The 19,012-nt window shown below is 41.5% G+C and overlaps 1 protein-coding gene across 3 annotated transcripts in view; it reads left to right on the forward strand.

The window, feature by feature from the left end:
• LOC140714236 (paladin-like) overlaps positions 1-19,012 on the forward strand; it is a 271,350-nt gene that overhangs the window by 93,613 nt on the left and 158,725 nt on the right. For all 3 annotated transcript variants that reach the window (XM_073025263.1, XM_073025262.1, XM_073025264.1), the window contains 2 exons: positions 16,979-17,130; positions 18,078-18,174. In XM_073025263.1, coding sequence (XP_072881364.1) covers positions 16,979-17,130; positions 18,078-18,174 — 249 coding nt within the window. The remainder of the gene's footprint in view (positions 1-16,978; positions 17,131-18,077; positions 18,175-19,012) is intronic.

The following is a 19,012-nucleotide window of genomic DNA, read 5'->3' on the forward strand; positions in this document are numbered from 1 at the left end:
TGTTGTCAGTGGGCAAAAAATTGGACATACAAGATTTTTGTGCACACTGGTCATTACAAATTAGAGGGAACAGTGGGGGTGTGGGAGGGGCAAGGATGGAGCCAGGTGAGAGAGAGGGTAGTTGTGTGGGGGAGGTGTATGAAGTGAGAAGCTGGGAGGTGATAGGTGGGAAAGTGAAAGGCTGAAGAAGAAGGAATCTGATAAGAAGGAGATAAAGAGTCATTCTGTATTGCTAAAGGAGATAGACGTAACCTTAATCCCACACCGTGGCCCATACCTGGCTGCAGTTTGCACACACTTTTCTTTCCCTGCTTTTCTTATTAAGAATCTGTCTGTTACTGCATTAAAAATAATCAAAGCCTCTTCTTTCACCATCCTTTGAGAAAAGAAATTCCAAAGACTCATCACAGGTAGTCAAAAATGGATGACCTCCCATTGTTAAAGTGATTTGTGGTTCAAGATTTTCCCACAAGAACAGACGCCTTTTTCAGAGCCATCCTGTCAAGAACCCATAGAGTCATGCAGATTTCAATGCATGGCCATCTTCCCCTTAGACAAAACAGCCATTCCAGACAGTAGCTAACTTCACCATAAAATTCCAGAACTAACCCTTATAACTTCTGTTTTAGAATAAGAACCAGAATCAGGTTTATGATCAGAATTAGAATCAGGTTTGATATCACTGGCATATTTAATGACACTTGTTGTTTTGCAGTAGCAGTAAAGTGCAAACACATAAAAGGAAAAAACTATAAATTACAATAAGAAAGAATGCAAAAAGAGAACAAAAAAATGAGGTAGTGTTCATGGGATGGTTCATTGTTGTTTTAGAAATCTGATAGCAAAGGGGAAGAAACTGTTTCTAAAATATTGAGTGTGTGTCATCAGGCTTCTGCACTTCATTCCTAATGGATGCAATATGACGAGGCTCGTCCTGAGTGGTGGGATTCCTTAATGATGGATGCTGCTTTATTGAGGCATCAACCTTTTGAAGATGCCCTGAATGCTGAGGAGGCTGGTTCCCATGATGGAGCTGGCTGAGCTTACAATTTTCTGCAGCTTTTTCCAATCCTTTAAACCAGACAGTGATGCAGCCAATTAGAATGCTCTCCACGGTACTTCTGTAGAAATTCGCTAGAGTCTTTGGTGACATACCAAGTCTCCCCAAACTCCTAATGAAATCTAGCCTCTCTCATGCCTTCTTTACAATTGCATCAATATGTTGGGCCCAAGATACGTAGATCTTTAGAGATGGTCCCATCCAGGAATTGAAACTGCTCACTGATAATATCACTCATCATCACTGACATCTGTCATGAAATTTGTTATTTTGTGGTTATAGTATGGTGCAATACATAAAAAAATACTATAAATTACATTGAGAAATGTATTTTTAAAAATACTTAAGTAGTGCAAAAAGAGAGCAAAAAGTGAACTACTGTTCATAGTCCATTTAGAAATCTGTATGGACTATGCTGACTAAGAATTTACAAAAAGCTTAGTCAGCCTCGTTGATCTTATGGTTTCCATAAAGGGAATCTAATACCTTACTTACTTTAACTTCTACCGTATTCAGTACCTTGCCTTCTACAAACGTTTGTACTTTCTCGCATGTTAAAATAGGCATGCCCAACGACGCAGCTTGTTTCTTGGTTTTTGTGAGCTACTGCTTGAATCGGGTATTTGTTCCTTTGTCACTGAAGGAACAGCTTCTGCCAGTGTTGCTGCTATGACCTCAGTCTTTTTGTTAAGATATGTTTTATAGTTCTGCTCACTTTTTTCCCTCTTCAACATTTAACTTGCTGGTTCAGCATTGATTTAAAGAATAAAGCAGCACATTCTCTGTCTGCTCTAGCAAGCTCTGGGACAATCACTCATTTGCCTATTAGGTTATGTTTAGCAATTATCCCCCCTGGCATTGAATTGCAAGATACAAACAGCAAGGCCTTCCATTAGAACACAAGTGTGTAAGAAATAAAGGGAGGTGTAGGCCATATACTTCTTGAGGGCAATGACAGATGATCTGCAGATGCTGGAACCTAGAGCAACAGACAAAATGCTAGAGGAACTCAAAGGGTCAGTTAGTATCTGTGGAGGGAAATGGACATTGACATTTTGGATAAAGACCCTTCTCCTGTACTGGAAGAGTAGAGGGGAGAGAGCCAGTATAAAGAAGTGAACAGAAGGGCTGGAGCAAGAGATATGTGGATCCAGGTGAGGACAGATGATGGGCAAATGGAGGAGAGAAGAGTGGAAATAGTCAAGGAAGCTGGGAGATGATAGGTGGAGGCAAGAATAAGTTGCAGATGACAATGAACTTGTCTCTGCATACCTCAACTCCATTTTATTCCCCTTGGTTCAGTCTCTTCCCACTTAGATGTGCGATTCTTCACATGCTCTTGATCTCTCCAACAATTTTTAATACCCTGGCATTGATTGCCTAATTTGCACCCTGGATATTCAGTTCCTATACATCTCTATCTCCCATCAAGAAGGCTTCTCTGCTTCTTTCTAGACATTCAGCTCTGCTGTCATAAGGATTATTACAGAAAATCTTTCTTACCAAATGCAATAAGCATATGCAGCAGTTCATCTCTGTGTGACAGGAGAACACACATCATAGTACAATTGTTTCTGCTTTATAATTTCATACATTGTTATTGGACATTGGCACATTATTATTGTGTATATTATTATTAGTTAAGTCTGCATGCTGCTAGTGTGTTTTTAAATGTTCCTGCTGTAATGAAGGAATTTCCCACTCGGAATCAATAAAGTACTTTTTACTATTACAACAGACCTAACCAGTTCCCCTCTACCACCACCCCCTTCCATCTGGTGGAACTGTCCTTACATTCAACAATTTTTCTTTCAGCTCTTCCCACTTTTTCAAACCCAAAGTGTAACCTTGGGCACCTACATAGGTCCCAGCTATGTCTGTCCTTTTGTTGGGTACGTGGAGCAGTTCATGTTCCATGCCTTCACTAGTAATGCTCCTCAACTCTTTCTGTGCTACATTGATGACTGCATTGGTGTTGCTTCATGCACCCATGCTGAGCTTGTCAATTTCATCAACTTTGCCTCCAACCTCCTTCCTGCCCTTAAATTCCTTTGGTTAATTTCTGACACCTCTCTCCTCTTTCTTAATATCTGTCTTTCGATCATAGGAGACAGACTGCCTACTGTTATATTTTATAAACCTACTAACTTTCACAGCTATCTTTACTTCTTCCCACCTTTTCACTTGGAAAAATGCTCTTTGCTTTTCTCTGTTCCTCCGTCTCTGCCACATCCCAGGATGAGGCTTTCCTTTCCAGTACGTCAGAGACGTCCTCCTTCTTCAAAGAATAGGGTTCCCCTACCTCCATTATTGATGCTGCCTTCACCCGCATCTCCTCCATTTCCCGAACATCCACGCTCACACTGTCCTCCCATCACCTTAAAGAGGACAGAGTTCCTCTTATCCTTATCTGCCACCTCAAGAACCTCCACATACAGCACATCATTCTCCACAATTTCTGCCATCTTCAGCAGGATCCTACCACCAAACACATCTTTACCTCCCCCCTCTCTTTGTTTTCAGCAGGCATCGCTCTCTCTGTGATTCCCTTGTCCATTCGTCCCTCCCTATTAATCTCCCTCCTGGCACATATCCTTGCAAGCGGAAGAAGTGCTGCACTTGACCATTCACCTCCTCCCTCACAACCTTTCAGGATCCCAAACAGCCCTTCCAGGTGAGGCAGCGTTTCACCTGTGAGTCTATCAGGGCCGTCTATGCTATCCAGAGCACCAGCACAGCTTCTTCTACATTAGTGAGACCCAACATAGATCGGGGACTCCAAGCAACACAGACAAGATGCTGGTGGAACTCAGCAGGCCGAAATGTCGACAATAATCTTTTCCATAGATGCTGCCTGGCTCGCTGAGTTCTTCCTGCACCTTGTGTGTGTTGCTTGTCTGCAGATTTTCTCTTGTTGTAGGTTGAGGGACTGCTTTGTTGAGCACCTTCACTCTGTCCAGAACAAGCAGGATCACCCAGTGGCCAACCATATTAAGACCAATCCCAATTCCCATTCCGACCTGTCGGTCCATGGCCTCCTCTACCACCAAGATGGAACCACTCTGAGGTGGGAGGAGCCTCACTTCATATTCCATCTGGGTAGCTTCCAACCTTATGACACGAACAGCAATTTCTCTAACTTCCGGTAATTTTTCCCCCTCCCCCTTCTTCCTCCTTCCATTCACCATTCTGGCCCTCTTCTCATCGGCCTATCAATGCCCTTCTTTATGTTGTACCTCTCGTTACGTTTTGCCAGCAGAGGAAAACAAATCCTGTTTTACCCATTCTCTGTTAACTCAATACTCCATCCACACCAGCAGGTTACATCCCATATCAACCTGTACATTCTCTGTAAGATTTGAAATAGCATCTTATTAAACGCCTTATGGAAGTCTAGGTATAGAATATCCAGCAATTCCTTTCTATCCATAGAAATTCTTTAAAGTACTCCTGAGCAAACCTGATAGCCCCTTCACAAAACCATGTTAACTTTGCCTAATCACCTTGGATTTTACAAGTTCCCTGCTATTACATCTTTTTTCTCAGCAATATATTTATTGTTTTTTTAAGTCAAGAAAGCATAGTACAAAGGAGGTTTGTGCAGTACATAACGAATGTACAATTCACATCTATGAAAGAGATGCACCCATAGTACTATCATGATTTGGTTGCCTCCCTGCCCTGACCTACCCCTCCCAATTCCCATCTCCAAGCCATCATTGCATTAACAAAAACAGTTAAACAGAACCTTTATCCCCACAGAGCTGCATTAGTAAAGAGAAGTTGTATTTTCCTAACACATAAACTGTTGAAACACACACAAAATGCTAGTGGAACGCAGCAGGCCAAGCAGCATCTATAGGGAGAAGTGCTGTCGACGTTTCGGGCTGAGACCCTTCGTCAGGACTAACCGAAAGGAAAATATAAACTGTTGTATGTTTACACGTCTGAGTTCGTAGAATTTTATCGAAGAATGCTGAAAGTCGGGGAGTTATGTGTAGAGGAAAGGAAGAAGGGATGAACCTTTAGTTTGGCTGGGAATTCTGAAAATATTCAAGAAAGGGTCCCCACACCTTTTGGAACTTTATGTCCGAATTGAGAGTTGAATAATGGATCTTCTCAAGGTATAGACTGGATATGATGTCCCTGAGCCACTGAGCATGGGTGGGCAGGGCAGCATCCCTCCACCTGAGCAAGACTGCGTGCCTGGCCAAAAGAGAGGCAAAAGACAGTATGTGACGTTTGGTTGGGCTTAGGTGCGTGTCCCCCTCTCCGGAGGTGCCGAAAAGAGCAATCAAAGTGTTAGGTTCCAAATTGTAATTAAGTATTTGGGATAGGGTTGCCATTACATCTTTGATGATAATTTGTAATATTTTCCTGATGATGGAAGTTAAGCTGACTGGCTTTTTGTGCCCTGGTTTCTGCTCCCTCTCTTACCTAAACATGAAGTTACTTTTTTTTTGTCAGCCAGATCGGATTGGGCTGTGTGCTTAACTCCCTGCTCTACTTGCTTTACACCTATGACTGTGTGGCTAAAAACAGCTCCGACACCATATTTATGTTGTGGGCTGTATCAATGGTGGTGGTGAATCAGCATACAGAAGGGAGATTGAACATTTGGCCGAGTGATGTCATAACAGCAACCTCTCACTCAATGTCAGCAAGACCACGGGACTGATTATGGACTTCAGGATAGAGAAACCAGAGGTCCACAAGCCAGTACTTATCGGGGATCAGAGGTGGAGAGGATCAATAATTTAAAATTCTGGGTGCCACGATCTCAGAGGACCTGTCTTGGACTCATCCTATAAACACATGACAGCACTTCTACTTCCTTAGGAGTCTGCGGAGATTCGTCATGTCGTCAACAATCTTGACAAACTTCTATAGATGTATGGTGGAAAGTGTATTGACTGGTTGCACTACGGCCTGGTATGGCTTTGAACACCAATACCTTTGAGTGGAAAATCTTACAACAGGAAGTGAATTTGGCCCAGTTCATCACAGGTAACACCCTCCTCCCAACCACTGAGTACATCTACAGGAAATATTGTCGTAGAAAAGCAGCATCCATCATCAAAGATCCTTACCCCACAGGCCATGATCTTTTTTCAGTGCTGCCAACAGGAAGAAGGTACAAGAGCCTCAGGACTCACACCACCACGTTCAAGAACAGTTACTATTACTCAGCTATCAGGGTCTTGAACAGAAGAGAACATCTACACTCATTCTATATCTGGCGTTCCAATACCAATGATCTCACTTCAAGGACTCTTTATCTTGTTACTTCATGCTCTCGTTATTTATTGTTATTTATTCATATTTGCAGTTTGTTGTCTTCTATGCTTTTGCTCATTCATTGATATTCTTTACAGTTACCACTTTATAGATTTGCTGAGTATGCCCACAGGAAAAAGAATCTCAAGGTTGTATGTACTCTGAGAATAAATTTTACTTTGAAGTTTGAACTTTTGTTATTGGAGAATTAAAGACAATGCATGAAGTCACTGATTAGCCACTTTTTTTTAAAGTCCATCCGGATTAGAAAATTTGTTAGTTTGCAGCTTTAACAATTGACCCAGTACTGCTGCCCCTAGTTATCGTAATTTTATAAACTCCTTCCCCCATGCCACTTACCTATTTATAATTATATCTTAGGTGTTACCTGTATTTCCTAGAGTGAATGTAGATGTAAAATACTAGTTCAATTCACCTAAAATCTCCTTGCTGTTCATTATTAATTCCACAGACTTGCCTTCTATAAGACCAAAGCTTACTTTAACTTCTGTATTTTAAAATATTTACAGGATCTCTTGCCATCTGATGTTGTGTTTTATGTCACAGTCTAATGTTTCCTTCTATGTTAATCCTTTAGTTATTCTTTGTTGCTTCAATATTCTATCAAGTCCTCTGGCCTGCCATCCCTTTTGAGCAATTCTATGCTTCTTAAATTTATTTCTACATTATAATTAACTATGGATTATAGGTTTTCCCCCATGGAACCCCCTCCCCCAACCTAATTGCAATGTATCCATTTTGTGCTTTCTAGTAATCACTGTAAATGTCTGCTGCCTGTATTTATGTTTAAAATATTACCATAGACATATTGTTTTCTCTGCTGAACTTAATATAAAATTAAGTTATATAACAATTGTTGTTAACTCAGTATGACTATGAGGTCATTAATCAAACCCATCTCATTGCACAAAACCAGATCCGGCATAACCTTGCACTGATCTCAGAAACTATTCCAAAAACACTCAGTGAAATCCTCACTAATTCACCTTTTCCCATTTTATTTTCAGTCTATGTGTGATTATTCCTTTACCTTTCTGACAAGTTGCCATTTTTTCTTCCTTTATTTCCCACCATTCCTCGCAGTTTTATTGCATCTTCATCCAAACTGCTTCTACACCCTGGTTCCCTGAACGCGAGTTGTCCTTTTCTATTGTGTTCAGACCAACATTAATAAAAGAAACAATCTTCATCCACCTTTTCCTCACTTCCTGTGCTTCCCAAGGGTTGAATACCGAGGGTAAAGAGCAGTGCAAACCGCGCTGGGCATGAACTTCATAGCAAAGGGATCAAGAGTGAACATCCATACACACTGGGCTGAGTGAAGGCAGCAGCCAGGGACATGGTGGGAATACCCGCCAGAATCAGCAGTAAATGCCAGGACTCTGTATGAGGTTACCATGCCAGTCAGTGACCATACCGACTATTTCAAGAGTGGTTGACAAGATAAATCTTATCAAGAATGGGTGACGGCACACAGTAGAATAGACCGTGCTGAGAGCAGGTATTGGTTTCATGGTATTGAAAGTAGGTGAAGGTACAAGCCATGTCTTGACCAGTTGCTGGTACTGACAGCATCAAGAGCACAGTATGGTGTGTAATCAGAGCAAGAGGCTGTGGTGGCCGCGGTGAAGGCGAATGAAGTACAAATATTGCTGAGCACAGGTTAATATGTTTAAACTGCTGATGGTAGGTGACAGTGCAAATGGTATTGGGAACTGTGCTGAGTGTAGGTGACCCAGAGTATATTGTATGTCGAAGAAGGGTATAACACTGCAGTGGCAGTACTGATGGTCTCAAGAGTGGGTGATAGTAGAAATCCAATCAAGGTTACGGTAGTTAAACTGAGTGAAGGTTACAGTGCGAACACAGCAAATGTAGATGTGATACTGTGATGGGTAGAGAGGTGGCAGGGTATCTGACAGTGCCAGAACAAGTAGGGTCACAAGGACAGGCTAGGGAACTACAGGCTGGTGAACCCAACTTCAGTTGTAGGGAAGTTACTGGAGGGAATTCAAGATCCACCATCACTTGGATAGTCAACTGAGTTAGCAAAAGGATGGTTTGTGCAAGGAAAGTCATATCTGATGAATCTTTTTGAGGATTTTGAAGGGGTACCAAAGATGAAGGTTGGGCAGTAGATCCTTCAGCAAGGCCCTGCATGGCAGGCTGATCTGGAAGGTTAGAACGTGGAATTCAGGGGGAGCTAGCGAGGTGGATTCAGAATTGGTTCGATGGCAGGAAGCAGAGGGTGATGGATGAAGGTCAGTTCTCCAACTAGAGGCCTTTGACAAGTGTGGGACCTCTGTTATTCATTATTTATGTAAATGATTTAGATGTGAATATAAGACCATAAGGCATAGCAGAATTAGGTCATTTGGCTCATCAAGTTTGATCTGCAATTCCATAATGGCTGATCCATCATCCCTCTCAACTCCATTCTCCCTGTAACCTTTGATGCCCTGATTAAACAAGAATCTATTAACCTCTGCTTTAAATGTACCCAATGACTTGGCCTGCATATCCATCTGAGGCAATGAATTCCACAGATCCTCTTCTGAACACTCTGCAACACCAGCACATCATTTTTTTAGATAAGGGGCCCAAAACTGCTCACAATATTCTAAGTGCGGTCTGACCAATGCCTTATAAAACCCAAGTATTACATCCTTGCTTCTGTATTCTAGTGCTCTCAAAATGAATGCTAACTTTTCACTTGCCTTCCTTAATGCTGACTCAGCCTGCAAGTAAACTTTAAGGATTCCCAAGTCTCTCTGAACCTCCGATTTTTGGATTTTGTTCCCATTTAGAAAATAGTCCCCTCCTTTATTTACTTCTGCCAAATGTATGACCATGCACTTCCTTACGTTATATTCCATCTGCCACTTCTTGGCAGACATCCTGCTTCCTCAACATTGCCTGCTCCTCCACCTATCTTAATGCTATTTGCAAACTTGGTCACAAAGCCATCGGTTTCTACACCCAAATCATTGACAAACAACGTAAAATGAAGTGGTCCCAATACCAACACCAGTCACGGCAGCCAACCAGAAAAGGCCCTCTTTATTCAGATTCTTTGCCTCCTGCCAGTATACATGCTAGTACCTTTCCTGTAATACCATGGGCTCTTATCTTGTTAAGCAGCCTCATGTGTGGTATCTTGTAAAAAGCCTTCTGAAAATTCAAATAAAAACATCCACTGACATTCCTTTGTCTATCCTGCCTAATATCTCCTCAAAAAATTCCAACAGACAAAATTTCCCCTTTAGAAAACCATGTTGACTTTGGCCTATTTTATCATGTACCTTCAAGTCCTAATCCTTAGTAATGGACTCCAACATCTTTCCAACCGCTGAAGACAGGCTAACTGGTCTATAACTTCCTTTCTTCTTCCCCTCTTCCTTCTTAAACAGTGGAGTGCCATTTGCAATTTCTGGTCCTCAGGAAGCATTTCTGATTCTTGAACGATCGTTACTAATGCCTCCACAATCTCTTCGGCTACCTCTTTCTGAAGCCTCGGGTAAAGTCCATCTGTCCCAGGTGACTTATCTACCTTAAGACTTTTCAACTTCCCAAGCACCTTCTCCATAGTAATAACAATGACACTGACTTCTGCTCCCTGACCCACTCGCATTATGGCATTTTGCTAGTGTCTTCCATGCAAAATACTTATTACGGTTGTCCGCCATTTCTTTGTCGCCCATTACTACCTCTCCAATGTAATTTTCCATTACTCTAGTCGCTCTTTTAATTTTTATAGATCTGAAAAAACTTCTTGTATCCTCTTTTATGTTATTGTCTACCTTACCTGAAGAAATTTGGCCTGTCCCCTAAAACCCTCACTAATTTTTATAGGTGCATCGTAGAAAGCATTCATTTATTTACCTTAAGCATCACAACCTGGTATGGAAGTTGTCCTGTCCTGTCCAAGATCTGAGTGCAAAGCGCAGAAATGAATATCACTGTGATGATTGTATGCGCTAGTATCAATTGTTTGGTGACAATAAAGTATTACGTATTACCTTTAAGTTTAATGTTTTCTCTCTTTACTAGCTTTTTTACTTGCCTTCTGTTGGTTTTTAAAAGCTATCCAATCCTTTAACTTCCCACTAATTTTTGCAATATTATATGCTCTCTCTTTTGTTTTTATGCTCTCTTTGACTTCCCTTGTCAGCCACAATTGATTCATCCTCCCTTTAGAATACTTATTCAGCTTTGTGATGTACCTATCCTTCGCCTTCTGAATTGTCACCAGAATCTCCAGCCATTGCTGTTCTATCATCATTCTTTCTAGTGTCCCCTTGCAATCAACTTTGGCAAGCTCCTTTCTCATACCTCTATAATTCACTCTACTCCACTGTAATACTGATACATCTGATTTTAGCCTATCCTTCTCAAACTACAGGGTGAATTCTCAAAATGCCTCCTAAGGGCTTCTTTACCTTAAGCTTTTAATCAAATCTGGGTCATTGCATAACACCCAATCCAGAATTGCTGTTCCCCTAGTGGACTCAACCACAAGCTGTTCTAAGAAGCCATTTTGTAGGCACTTTGCAAATTCCCTCTCTTGGGATCCAACATCAACTATATTTTCTGAATCTACCTGCATATTGAAATCCCCCATGATTATCACAAAGCTGCCCTTTTTACATGCCTTTTCTATATCCTGTTGTAAAGTGTAGCACACACCCTGGCTTCTTTTCGGACGCTGGTATATAATTCCCATCAGGGTCTCTTTCGCCTTGAAATTTCTTAACTCTACCACAAAAATTTTACATCTTCCAAACCTATCACCTCTTTCTAAGGATTTGCTTTCACATTTTACCAACAGAGCCACCCCATCCCCTCTGCCGACCTGCCTGTCCTTTAGATATAAAGTGTATCCTTGGATGATAAGCTATGATCTTCCTTCAGCCACATCTTAGAGTGCCCACAACATCATACCTGCCAATCTCAACTGAGCCACAAGATATTCTACCTTATTCCATATACTGCTTGTATTCAAATATAACACCTTCAGTCCTGTATTCAAAAACTTATTTGATTTTGGCCCCTGTTACACTTTAACTCATCCCAGTGACTGCAATTTTGCCCTATCACCTGCCTGTCCTTCCTCACAGCCTTACTAACATTGCATCTACATGTATATCAACTGCCCCATCCCTAGCCCAATCACCCTGGTTCCCATCACCCTGCCAAATTAGTTTAAACTCTTCTTCACAGCTTCAGCAAACCTGCCTGCAAGGATATTGGTCCCACTTGAGTTTAGGTGTAACCTGTCTTTCTTGTGTAGATCATACCTTCCCCAGAAGAGATCCCAATGATCCAGAAATCTGAAACCCGTGTCCCCTGTACCAATTCCTCAGCCATGCATTCATCTGCTAAATCATCCTATTGTTATCCTCACTGGCGCATGGTGCGGATAGCAATCCAGAGTTTATGCCCTTAGAGGTCCTGCTTTTCTGCTAGCTCTCTACATTCTCTCTTCAGGACCTCCTCCCCTTTCCTACCTATGTCGTTGGTACCAATATGTATCACGACTTCTGGTTGTTCACCATCCACCCCTTTAGAATGCTGTGAATCCAATCCAAGACATCCCTGACCCTCTCACCTGGGAGGCAACATACTATCCAGCTCTCTCTTCCACATCCATAGAATCTGCTGTCTGTCCCTCTAATTATGGAATTTCCTATCACTACTACCCTCCTCGTTTCTACACTCCCCTTCTGAGCCACAGAGCCACACACAGTGCCAGAGACTTGGTCACTGCAGTTTCTCCTTCTAGGTCAACACCCCCCCACCCGAACCAACAGTGTCCAATGTGGTATAGTTATTATTGAGGGGAACAGCCACAGGGGTATCCTGCACTGGCTGCCTATTCCCTTTCCCTCTCCTAACAGTCACCCAGGTACCTTCCCTGTGCAACTTAGGGGTGACTACCTCCTATCTATCACTTACTTATTTTTCCCGATGAGCCAAAGGTTATCAAGTTATATTCATGGAATGATTAGCATGTTGGTAAATGATTAGGGCTCTTGTTGATAGTGAAGTAGGTTACCATGAATTACAAAGAGATTTTGATCAGTTACAGAGATGTGATAAGGAATTGCAAATGGCACGCTGGCCTTCATCAAGTTTAGGAGCCAGGGGCATTATGCTGCAGTTATATAAGTCATTGGTGAGACTGTTCTTGGAGTATTGGTACAGTTTTGGTCATTCTGTTATAGGGAAATCCTTGTCAAGCTGCAGAGAGTGCAGAAGAGATTTATGAGGATGCTACCTAAACTAAAGGGCATGAGTTATCGGGAGAGGTCAGTCACTCTAGATTTTCATTCCTTGGAGCGTAGGAGAATGAGGGGGTGTTCTCAAAGAAGTTTATAAAATTATGAAGGGTATGGCTGAGGTGGACAGTCATAGTTTTTTTCCCCCCTCCAGGACTAGGGAGTCTAAGGCTTAGAGGACACAGATGAGAGATCATAAGAGGAGAGAGATTTCTTTATACAAGTGGTGATGATTATTTAAATAAGGTGCCAATAAAAGTGGATGATGTGGGTATAATTGGAAGTTTTAAAAGACATTTGGAGGGGTACATAGATGGGAGAGGCTTGGAAGGTTATGGGCAGAACATGGGTCACTAGGACTAGCAGCGAGGATGCTGTGGTCGTCATGGACCAATTAGGTCAAAGGGCTTGTTTCCATTCTATGACTCTATGATTGACACCTCTTTTGCTAGTTAATTGCAAGAAATCACAGGTAAAAAGCACCACGGTAGTGTAGCAGTTAACACAACATTATTACAATTCAGGCGTCGCAGTTTGGAGTTCACTTCTGATGTCCCCTTTAAAGAGTCTGTATGTCCTCCCTGTGGAACGCATGGGTTTCCTCCAGGTGCTTCGGTCTCCTCCCACAGTCCAAAGACGTACAGGGACGTACGTAGAATTAGTCATTGTAAATTGCCCTGTGATTAGGCTAGGATTAAATTGGGGGGCTGTTGGGTGGCGTGGCTCGAAGAACCAAAAGGGTCTATTCCACATTGAATCTCTAAATAAATAAATTAATAAAAATACACTTCTGTATCCTGGCAAAGAAACCCTGTTTCCAGCTGCTCCCATTATCCTCAGACAATAATGACATCTTGTGGTATACATTTGGATAGGAACTCTGATACGACTCTAACCTCAGCAAGCAAAGAACATGATGAACATTGGCTTAGTTGCACATGTTACAATTTGTTAATATGACTGCAGTTGATATTGCAATCTGAGGAAAAATGGGTTTTAACATAGCTAGCCTTCAAAACTCAATGTTAGGTTAGAACAAGGACTGTGTTAATTCATATCCCGTTTTTGTGTAAGCAAAAAGTGTTTCAAGTATTTTCTTCTATTTAGGTCCAATTGAACTTAATCCATGGTCTTGATTCTCTTTCCAGCTTGTTCTGTTTTCTTCAGAATTGATATTCCTCATTCAAATTTAGCCTTCAACCTCCTTTCCTTTGCACATGTTCTGGTTTTCCCTTTTTTGGGCAGGTAATGCAGTGCAAACTAATCATAATTTGCATTCGGTGGGATGTCCTTTTTTAGTACAATATGCCAGAGCTTTGTAAGTCTGTGTATTTCGGGTTACATTCTGCAGATTACAGGAATTAAGAAATGATCCTAGCTTTGCAGATCCTTTAGACAACTGTTCAGATGAATTTATTATGTTTATTCATGTAAAATACATTGTTAAGCATTATAATAACAGAATCCAACAGATGAGAAGAAATAAAATGTCGTGTTTAAGAAGAGTATCTGTTGTTTGCAAAGGTTATATTTGAGATGAAATAACAAAGTATGTCATCTACATGTTGAAAGTTGTAACTTATGTTCAGAAATTCAGGCAAGGTAGAGCGTCTTCAGAACCAGAAGAGTGAATGCTGGTAGTTGGAGCTCAAGTTGTGGTATTCTCACTTTGAAGAAGATCTTGGGGTTCAAGTCAACTTGAGCACATGATAGTTGTGCTTCTCTGTCTGATAGTCATCCCTCTTTCAACTTTTCCCAAAAATACATATAACCTGCACATTGTCAAAACATGGAACATAGAAAGGTACAGTACAGCACAGAACCTTTGGCGCATAATGTTGTGTGGATCTATATAAATCATACTCCACAATCAATTTAACCCTTCCCTCCTGTGCAGCCCATAACCTCCATTCTTCTTACATCCATATGCCTATGCAAGAATCACTTAAATGTTCCAGTTGTATCAGGCTTTGTCGCCCCTCAGCAATGCACTCTGGGGACTTACTACTCTCTGTGTGAAAAATAAACCAATAAAAAATCTACTTCTGACATCTCCCCTAAACTTTTCTCCATTCACCTTAAATGGATGTCCATTGGTGTTAGCCATTGCTGCCGAAGGGAAAAGATATACTTGGAGCACTGTGCTCAATTCTGGTCACCTCACTACAGGAAGGACGTGAAAACCATAGAAAGGGTGCAGAGAAGATTTACGAGGATTTTGCCTGGATCGGGGAGCATGCTTTATGAGAGTAGGTTGAGTGAACTTGGCCTTTTCTCCTTGAAGCGACAGAGGATGAGAGGTGACTTGATAGAGGTCTACAAGATAATGAGAGGCATTGATCGTGTGGATAGTCAGAGGCTTTTTCCCAGGGCTGAAATGGCTAGCACAAGAGGGCATAGTTTTATGGTGCTTGGAATGATATAGTTTTAAGGTGCTTGGAAGTAGGTACAGGGGAGATGTCAGGGGTAAGTTTTTTATGCAGAGAGTGGTGAGTACATGGAATGTGCTGCCGGTGGTGGAGGCGGATATGATAGGGTCTTTTAAGAGACTCCTGGATGGATACATGGAGCTTAGAAAAATAGAAGGCTATGGGTCAGCCTTGGTAGTTCTAAGATAAGGGCATGTTCGGCAAAGCTTTGTAGGCCGAAGGGCCTGTATTGTGCTGTAGGTTTTCTATGTTTTTATGTTTCTATGATACTGTCTGTCCACTCTATCTGTGCCTCTCATAATCTATATACACTTCTATCAAGTTGCATCTTATACACCTTTGCTCCAAAGAGAAAAGCCCTAGCTTGCTCAACCTTTCGTCATAAGACATGTTCTCTAATCGAGGCGAGCATCCTGGTAAGTCTTCTCTTCACTCTCTAAAGCATTGACATTCTTCTTATAATGAAACAATTAGAACTGAACACTATACTCCAGGTGTGGTCTAACAGAGCAGCAATGTACAGTGATTTTGTGGCTCTTGAAATCAATCCTAATAGTAATGAAGGTCAATGCAACCAACAGATTAAACAAGTAAAAGATCATAGCAACTTTGATGGACTTATGGACTTGGACTCAAAGGTCTCTCTGTTCTTCCACACTGCTAAGGATCCTGCAATTACCCTTGTACTCAGCTTTCAGTTTTGACCTTCCAACATGTATCATTTGGCATCAGTGGAATCTTGCTCTGTGCAAGTTGTTTGCTGTGATTCCTGTGTTCAAGCATCTCCACACTATCCGCCACAAGTGGGATTTCCCGGTGGCCAAGCATTTTAATTCCCATTCCTATTCTGACATGTCGATCCATGGCCTCCTCTTGTGCCAAGATGAGGCCACCCTCAGGGTGGAGGAGCAACACCTTATATTCTGTCTGCATACCTTTCGACTTGATGGCATGAATATCGATTTCTCCTTCCAGTAATCAAATCTCCCCCTCCCTTTTCCCCCACTCTGACCTTTTTTTTCACCCGCCTATTACTTTCCCCAGGGTCCCCTCCTCCTTCTTTTTCTCTGGTCCAGTCTCCTCTCCCATCAGATTCTTTCTTCTCCACCCTTTTCCCAACCACCTGTCCTCACCCATCACCTATCACCTTACAGTCAGCCTCTTTCCCCTCACCCCCACCTTTTTATTCTGGCATTTTCTCCCTTCCTTCTCAGTTCTGAAGAAGGGGTTTGGCCTGAAACATCGACAGTTTATTCTCTTCCACAGATGCTGCCTGACGTGAGTTCCTCCAGCGATTGGTGTGTGTTGCTTTTGATTTGCAGACTTTCTCATTTTTGTGTTTCCTATATCTTAGCATTATCAATAACAAAAGTATTTTGTTGATTTAAACCACCTTGGAATGGCCCCCCTTTCTATGTTAAGTAGCCACTCGTGATAAATCCAAACCTAAGAGGTGGGATGGTTATGGTTAACATTTTCTGTGTTTGTCTGAAAGCCATAACTTTATGACTGTGTATTCTAAATATAAATGCTTCCTCAACGATTAATAACAATCCGTTGCTCCTGCACATTGTTATTGTTGAATTTAGTGGCAAAAGGCATGGTACAAACCCATGTCTCTTTGGCCTGAATGTTTGCTCTAATTTGAATAATTGTTTTTGATGATCTTTGCCTTGTTTAATAAGTTGACTGTCACACTCTATAAAGAAGTGAAAAATTCATAGTCATACTTTCCATGATCTGCTTATCCTTGATTTCTGGTTTTAGTCCCTTAACAGGAGTGAATGCATACATCACAGTCAAGAAGACGATTTAGTTCATATCTCTTCTGCTTAGCTAACAAAATGAGAGCAAGTCTTTTCCAAAGTATTCTTTGCCACCACCATGTTCATGTTGGTTGTTTTATTTTTCAGGAAACCCCAAGTCTTTTGCTTCTTCAGGAGTCCAAAAGACCACCTCCTGCATTGGTCTTCAGCTGTCAAATTGGAGTTGGCAGGACGAATTTAGCAATGATTTTAGGAGTTCTTGTGCTATATCACAGGAAAGGGTTATCTGAACAGTTGGGGTGAGTAGACATTTAGTTATCCAGGAGTATTTGGAATGACGAACAAAACTTAGAAATAATGTAAACATTGGTAATCAATCTCTTGCTATAAGTGTTCTTAAATGTTTGAAATTTCCAGAGTATATGTTCTTTTTAGGTTCATAACTTGATAACTGAAATGATACTAGATTATTTTTTGTAATTTAGCTCTCCCATTATTTCAGCTTGGCTCAGTTGGGTTAACTTCTGAGTTGGGAGGTTCTTTGATCAATTCCTAATTTAGGAATTCAGTATATTAACTTGTATAATACTGAGGATGCTGCAGTACCAGAGATGTTGTATGTAAGATCTTAAAATGAGAGTTTATCCAACTCCTCAAGTGTACATTAAAGACCTCCTGTCCTGTTTTAAGACTGGAGTAGAGAATAGTCAATGCCATTCTCTCACAGCTCGAGGGATCTAGGTTCAATTCTGACCTTGGGTGCTGTCTGTGTGGAGCTTGCATGCTCCCTCTGTGACTGTGTGGGTTTCTGCTGGGTCCTCCAGTTTCCTGCCACATCTCGAAGATGTGCTGAAAGGTTAAGTGGCATCTTTGAATTAGCACTGAGTGTAGTTAAATGGCTGAAGAACTCAAAGGGGAGTTTCTGACCATGTGTGAGGAGAATATCAGCTACACAAGTAGACAAGAATAAGAAGAGAAACAGACTTATCAGATTGCCCTGCTAGGATTCGTCATGAACTGTTGTTCAAATGGACTCTGTCTGTGTTGTTACTAGATAAATGTAATGGGCAATATTCCTTCCACAACTAAAACTAATCACTCATCCAATTTCTTTAAGTGGGGTCTTCATTTAGTTTTAGTTAAGAATTTCAGGAGTAATGGATTGTTTATAAAGCACCATGGTGTGCTCAGGAGCTATATACATGTAAGTTTTTGTTTCTTAAATTAACCTGGTTGTTCTTTGTAGAGCTGACCAGAACCCCAGCATTAAAAAGAGGGAGCAACTGCAAGTCATCCAAAGTTTTGCCAAAGCCATGCCTAAAGGACAACAAATTGTGGATGAGGTCAGTTTCATTTATGTTGTTTAAAGATATAATCATGATTTTCCAACAGTTCAAAATTTGTGGTTAGAAAGTAGAATTTCCCCAATGGGAACTTTAACTAAACTCATTAATAGTATGTATGTAATCCAAATTCTAGTCCTTATCTTTAAAATCTCATACGGCCTTACATCTCACAGTTTCTGCAGATTCTTGCAGTTGATGTAGACCTCTCTTAGTCATCACCTTAACTTTGTGCAGTCTGATTTAGTTAGGGATTATTTACTTTCTTACTGTTCTCAGGACTGGGATATGACTCTGTGTTATTTCCTTCATGTGTGGCATTTGATTACACATCAGTCATGCATGAGCTTCAAAAGTGAGGCCTTAGTCCAGCGTTTAAGAGGCTAAAGATAACATTAAGCTCTATGGATGCGGACGCATGCAAATACAAACATGAATGCTATTGTACTAATCCTCTCCCTTGTCCAACACTTTTTGTCTCACTTCCCTCATAACCTCCCTCTTTCAGCCTCCCCTCCCTTAGCGGTCTCTGTCTCCCTCATTTCCCTCTCCTTTCACTCATTCTTCCTTTTGGCATCCTCTTGTACTGCACCTCTTACTTCTCACCCCCACACTTATGGCTCCCTGTCAGGACTCTTCCTTTCATTCACCCTTTCCCTGCACACTTTCAGCTTCACTCTCCTCAACCTCTCCCTCTTTATTCAAACCCAATCAGCACATTTCACATCTCCCCTCGGCTCTCACTCACCTCCTCTCAGCTCCCTTCTTCTTCATCTCCCTACCCTTCTCCCTACTTCCCCTTCACCCAGCCCTTTCTCTAAGCTCCTTCCCTCTTGTC

The sequence above is a fragment of the Hemitrygon akajei genome, chromosome 21 (assembly GCF_048418815.1).
Source record: "Hemitrygon akajei chromosome 21, sHemAka1.3, whole genome shotgun sequence".
NCBI classification, from domain to species: domain Eukaryota; kingdom Metazoa; phylum Chordata; class Chondrichthyes; order Myliobatiformes; family Dasyatidae; genus Hemitrygon; species Hemitrygon akajei.